Genomic DNA, 6,347 nt, shown 5'->3' on the forward strand with positions numbered 1-6,347 from the left:
GGCATCAATTTTTGTGGGAATAAGAAAATGGGGAAACCTATAAACGGATTACATTTCGTTCTCTGGTATATGTCGAGATGGTACTACAACAGATCGGCGGTGCTATACGACTCTCAACACACATACACACACTCACCAAAGACACATTTCGCTTGCCGATGATCGACGATGTCTATGGCATCTTGCACGAGCACACAACTGTCAGAGTGGAAAAAATTACATTAAAAAAAATCCCTGGCCAAGATCATAGATGTATAGATAGAAAAGAGAAGCTGTATGTAAATCAATAAGCCTTGGTCTCTATTTTTTTTAGACATAAAAAAATAGGAGATACGAAGGTGTTGGATTCGCCACTGTCGATGTCACGACCAAACATTCAAATGCTTTTCTACAGAGCTTGTCAAGCTTTCGGTAGTCACATCGCCCGTTTCATTTTTCACGTACACGTCGCATCCTAGCGAAAAAAAAACAAAAACATCTCCATTTAAATTTCCCATTGACTCCCACCATGACTAGAATATGCAAATTAGAGTTCTCGCCTACGCCAACGAGAAGATGAAAAAAAAAATGGAATTGTTTGCTAAAAGAATGAAAAATTCCTTTTCCTCCTATTTTTAGCGTGCGCGCCGAAGAACGAGGCAGAAAGGACGGGAAAAGGTGGTGGTGGCAGTCGGTGTGTTTTATGGCTGCAATCTCCGGGATTCCCGGACACACAATTGGGACGCCGCGCGATCGAGGTTCTTTTTGCCCGCCGATCGAGAGGAGACGAGTAGACAGAACTTGCGTGCGTGCGAGTTTTGCATAGATCAAAGAAAGAAAAGTGAGAAGACGGATGACGGCCCTGTGCGCTGGATCGATAAAAGGCGCGCGCGTTATTTCGTGATGGCCTTCCCGGTGTCTCTCTCTCTCTCACTCCCCTTTTCTTTCTTTCTTTTTTTTTCCCTTCTTCTTTTAACTGGATACACAAATATTCTATGTATGAGTTGCTTACGGGCGCGGTTCGAGATACCCAACAAGAAACCTTGTCCATTGATAATTGACCGCCAGTTGGACAAGAAAAAACAAAGATAGGCGAACAGAACAAACAGATGACGGCATGTTGAATGCAAAAGGCGAAACACATTCAAAAATGCAATCAATAAAATTTTGAAAGGATAGACGGGCTGCAGAGGAATGCTACGGAAACAAAAAGTTGAAATTTAAACCAAAAAAAAAAAAAAAATGAACAGGAGGATATGGCATCGTCAAACAGATCAAGAAAAAGAAAATAAGCAAAAAGAAAGATTTAAAAGCCTAAAAGAGATTATACACGTCCGCGTCTATGTGCGGACAGAAATCCGATTAGTTTGGGTCAATGGCTGTCTCTTTATTACACACACAGGAGCGCCAAAGAAAAAGGGGGAAAAAAAAATTCAACACGGAAAAGTCACGAAATATTTCAGTTTTTTCCTCCCTTTTCCCAATACAATATGTAACTTTTTTTTTTTGCCATTTTTTCCTTTCTCCCTTGTGAACACGAAACCGAAAAGATTTCCTAGTCGCTGCTCTCAGAGAGATACCAGATAGAATAGGATTTCCCGCGGATTAAACATGACCTCTTGGCGTTCGGGTAGCATACACAGGTCCGTTAACCAAGTACTTGGCCAGTTTTCCTTTCTTTCTTTTTTTTTTTTGCGGGGTTCCGCAGGAAAGCCTATACAGTTAGATAGAATTTGAAAAAGAAAGAAAATAGAGAAACCCCGGATTGAAAGCTTGTCGCTATTATAAAAAGGGACGTGTTTCCCATCAACGCTTCTTCCTTGTTTCAGTTAATAGTATAAAACGTATATACATGTATACACAACTAAGATGTAGAGGCGTTATGCGAGGGAAATGAAAGGATCCATGTAAGAGAAAAGAAAAAAAAAGGTAGCGCTCCCCAAAGCAGGCTTCGATGTCTGTGTGTCTGTTGATTGGTTTTCTAATTAGACATTGGACACGTTGCCCGCGTTCCCCAGCGATTTCGCTACCACATCGCGGTCGATCGTACATAGCCATCTCTCTGCTGTGTACATAAATAAAGAAAAATGTTTTCTCTTTTTATATGCAAGCCGAATCACATCACTGGTGGTAGGGCAGGAAAACAAAACAAAAACGATACGATTTTCTTATAAACAACAAAAAATGGGTAGAGGCGAAATTGAACGATCAATGTCAGTAGGTGGTACGGTCGTACATGTAAGGTAATCGATATTTTATTTTGATATTTATTTACAGAGACATCGACGAAGGGTCATTACAAAATCAAGAGACACGGTCCTTATTCATTATTCAAAATGAAAAGAAAAATAAATAATAAAAAAACTGTACGCGGTATCACTGTTTGGGTACTGGTTTCTGACAAAGACAAATACAAGTCGACTAAAGAAACCCAAACTTTAACCTCTCTTCAAGAATATCGCTGAAAAATTCCTCGGATAAAAAAAAACGGTCTGTACATTATTATTGTTATTGTTTTACAATGGCCGCATTTTAGTACGTCAATCGAACGAATTACGACTCTTGACTCATGAACAAAAGATCGCTGTCAACTATTCAATTCCGCAAAGGTCACCTACCCCACTATACATATTGCCAGAGAGAAAACTAATCGATCGGACCCCACCCCGATCCACAACATCATTTACATTGGAGGGAGTGGTTCTCTTCCGGGAAAAAAAACCCCCAAAAAACAAATTTGCATCGGCAATTTAAAGTGATAGTCTAGTGTAAAGTCACTAGTATTTTATTTTTCAATAAAAAACAAAAGGAAAGAGGAAAAAAAAATCGAATTTAATTAGACGACAGTCACGGGAATGCGTTTGATCGTTCCAGCGCAATGATACGTGTACTCGTCTCTAGTCGTAGCGGCCAATTGGGCTTGTTGAAGATGATGATTGTGGTGGTAATAATGCGGTATAGTCGCCCCGACGTGATGATGGCCCGACAATGCTGGACTACAATTGCTATCCACCCCATATTGTTGCTGTTTAACACCGTCGACGCCTCCTAAAATGGGACTGGTGCCATTATGGTGCTGGAACGCATGATCGCGATGATGATAATGATGGTGGTTCGATTTAATAATCATCAATCGACTTTCTCTTCTCAGATTTTGTCGTCTCCGCCAGTAGATGACGAGGACAATCAGGCCGGCCGTTAGAACGATCCACGACATCACCAACAGGATAATAATGGAAACGGGCAGCGCTAGGGAACACATCAAGTCCGATTGTTCCAGGCTGGACAATGGCAGTCCACTGAAAGGAGGTGGACCACTACACGTCACGTTAACTACCACGATAGTAGGCGAATGATTGCGATGATGGAGCATGTTCCACAACCAAAGCAGGGAACAATTGCATTCCAGCGGGTTGTAGGCCACGTTGAGATACCTCAGCTGCGGCCAGTCAGAGTGCTGCTGGCCCAGTTCTAGCGCCTCGAACGCGTTGCCACTCAAATCCAAACGGACGAGATGGGCGTCCAGCCCGTGGAAAAGGCCCGTAGGTAGATGATTCCACAGAGCGTTATTGGTCATGACCAGATTGACGATGGGCAAGACTTTAGGTGAGGTCGACATCGTAACGATAGATCCATTGGTGATGGCGGGCCGCGTCATGTGAAAAACGGCCGGATTAACCGACCGCAAGTATTCCATATAAGAAATGTTGAGCGTCTGGAGACGCGGCAGGCCGGACAAGAAGTTGGCCGGCAATTGGCGCCACATATTACCAGACAAATCCAGATGGGTCAACGGCGAAACGGTCGTAAAAGCCTCAATGGGTCCATCTAATCGATTGAAACTGAGATCCAGCGCATCGAGCGAAACGAGCGAGTCAAAGGCCAAAGGATCGACGCGGTCGATGGCGTTGTCGTTAAGGGCCAACAGCCGTAAACGGGCAAGATGACGGAAAGCTCCGTCTTCCAACGTCTCAATCAAATTTTTGCCGAGATGCAACGATCGCAAGCCAGCGGCCAGTGGGACTAGAGCGGCCGTAGGGACATGACCCAAATTATTGTCTTCGAGGCGCAGTGTGTGAAGTTTGCGGAGCGATTCGAACGCTCCGCTGGCCACCGTTTGGATTTTATTGCCACTGAGGATGAGCGTGACAAGCGAGGGTAGTTCGGCAAAGAGGTCGTCCGTCAGCCGAGTCAGCCGATTGGCGCTGAGGTCCAGGACGGTGAGCGATGCGAGCCCGGCAAACGATTCCATTTCCAAGGAGGAGACCAAATTATTGGAAACGTTGAGACATTCGAGCTGGCCAAGCGGCTGGAAATGGAGCAAACCCAACGAATGGAGAACATTGTGGCTGAGATCCAAACGGCGCAATTCGCCGTAAAAACTGACAGATTGTCTCAGAGAAGCGATGCGGTTGTGGGCCAAGTGTAACGAGCGCAACGAAGGGTTCAACAAGATGGGCACAGAATCGAGTCTCGAACCAGAACAGCTGGCCTCTAGTAGGCTGTCGTCGCATTGGCACATGGATGGGCAAAAAGTTTCAACCGTCTTTGGAGTCGCTACTATGACCACCACAAAAATCCAACGGGCAAATAACCAACTCTGATCTGAGCCCATTTTTATTTAATTTTTTTTTCTTCTTTATTTTTTGTTGTTTACAAAACTCAACAGTTTCCGCTGCTGGGAAACGATCAAACTTTGTCGTCTTTTCTTGTGTCAATAATAAAACGATCCAGCTGTCTTCACAACATTCCAGTCGTGTTTCATCACGGCCAATGTCTTATGGCTTTCATTTGTCCATAACAACCAAAGACCTTCAAAGTGAACGAGACAGGTTGAGGGGCGGGAGCAAAGACACACACACACACACACACATACACACGTGAAAATTACCAAGAAAAAGTTTGGCCACCGAACAAGAAAAGAGAAAGACACACAAAACAATGTGTACACTTCAGACGACGGACGTCAAAAGCCTCAAAAAAGGTGAACTGGAATCAACTGAAGCGGATCGTTTCGTTTGGTGACCGACGTGAACTCTCGGCTTGTGCGCACTGTCACCCAGCCGACGGATGTCGACGGTGGTAAGTCTCTCTCCCCCCACTACACCCTGACAATAGCTTCTTTTTCGCGCGCGCAAGCGCTCTCTTCCGCCGGATTCAAACGCGCTACGATTTCCTTCCTCGAGTCCGCTTCCGAAGCCCCCCTTTTCCGTGTAGAGTGCTCTTCCGCATGTGTGTACATTCGTACCGTTCCTTATAAATAATAGAAAAACAATTCGACAATAGGCAAAAAAAAAAAAAAAAACCAAGTGGGGGGGGGGGGACGCTATCAAAAGTCAAAAATGTCTAAGCGAAGAGAATCTTATATAATCCAACGGTATAAATCATCCATCGTGTGTGTGTGTGAATGAATCGCTCAAGCATCCATTAATGTGTCCCCACATCATCCAACAGGAGTGCCAACTCGCCCGAGTGGGCGCACACGAGCCGGATTCATTGGCACATCAATATTTCAATGTCTAACCCCCCTCTCGTCCTAACGCTATTGTTGTTACAAGAATACTATAAAGGACCCAACGATACAGCCCTCACACATCGTCAAGAGTTTTTATTTATTTTTTTTTTTACTTTCGGCCCCCCCTCTTCCGATTTTCTTTACTGTGGGAAAAACGGAAAATGTCAGCCAAGTTATGTGAAACAATCGTGGCTAGCAAAGCGTGCATGGCGTCGTGAGAGCAGGGTGATATAATATTTCCACTCCAGCGACGCTTCATCCGCTTTCACCCCCACCCACTCACCCTACTCTCAGCGTCGTATCTATAGTACGATTGCGAGTAGAGGGCATATACAATTGAAGAATCTTTCCTATACGATACAGACGATGGAGGGATTCGTAAGCACAAGAAGCTGGGCGGATAAAACAAAGTCGGTTGAGCGGAAACGATCCAGCCATGGAAAAGGGAAAGATGCAATCCAAACTTTACATGATGCCCTTCGATTTAGTGTGCGTAGTTCATCCGCAAAACCACGCACAAACAGGCAGTTCAACGTAATCGGAGGAAAAAACCAAAACAAAACAAAAGAGCCTAGCAGCAGATCGTGTGTACTAAAACCAGGCGACGCAAATTCGATTTTATTCGAGTCGATTTTTTTTTTTCGTATCCCCCCCTCCCTTCATCCATCCACTAACTCGAAGTGGGTGTGGCAGCCTGTCTGCCCTCTGGAGGTAAAGTTTTCAATAGGGCACAACAGACACGTCAAAGGGAGAGAGAAAACTTGCTCACGAAGAGCGAGAGAGAGCAAAGGGCACACGCTATTGCGTACGTGTATGGGTCCATAACGTCGGCCATCATGATTTTTGACGGAGC

General features: G+C 44.7%; 1 protein-coding gene across 1 annotated transcript; it reads right to left on the minus strand.

The window, feature by feature from the left end:
- Positions 1 to 2,218: 2,218 nt before the first annotated feature.
- On the minus strand, positions 2,219 to 5,214 carry LOC130704433 (insulin-like growth factor-binding protein complex acid labile subunit). Its single transcript, XM_057525859.2, has one exon. It carries the CDS (start codon positions 4,592 to 4,594, stop codon positions 2,816 to 2,818), a length of 1,779 nt encoding a protein of 592 aa, XP_057381842.1. The 5' UTR covers positions 4,595 to 5,214; the 3' UTR covers positions 2,219 to 2,815.
- Positions 5,215 to 6,347: the final 1,133 nt, after the last annotated feature.

This window comes from Daphnia carinata, chromosome 7 (genome assembly GCF_022539665.2).
Source record: "Daphnia carinata strain CSIRO-1 chromosome 7, CSIRO_AGI_Dcar_HiC_V3, whole genome shotgun sequence".
Lineage (NCBI taxonomy): Eukaryota > Metazoa > Arthropoda > Branchiopoda > Diplostraca > Daphniidae > Daphnia > Daphnia carinata.

Coding starts and splice junctions, on each gene's coding strand:
- LOC130704433 (XM_057525859.2), bottom strand. CDS start 4,594: ATGGGCTCAGATCAGAGTTGGTTATTTGCCCGTTGGATTTTTGTGGTG.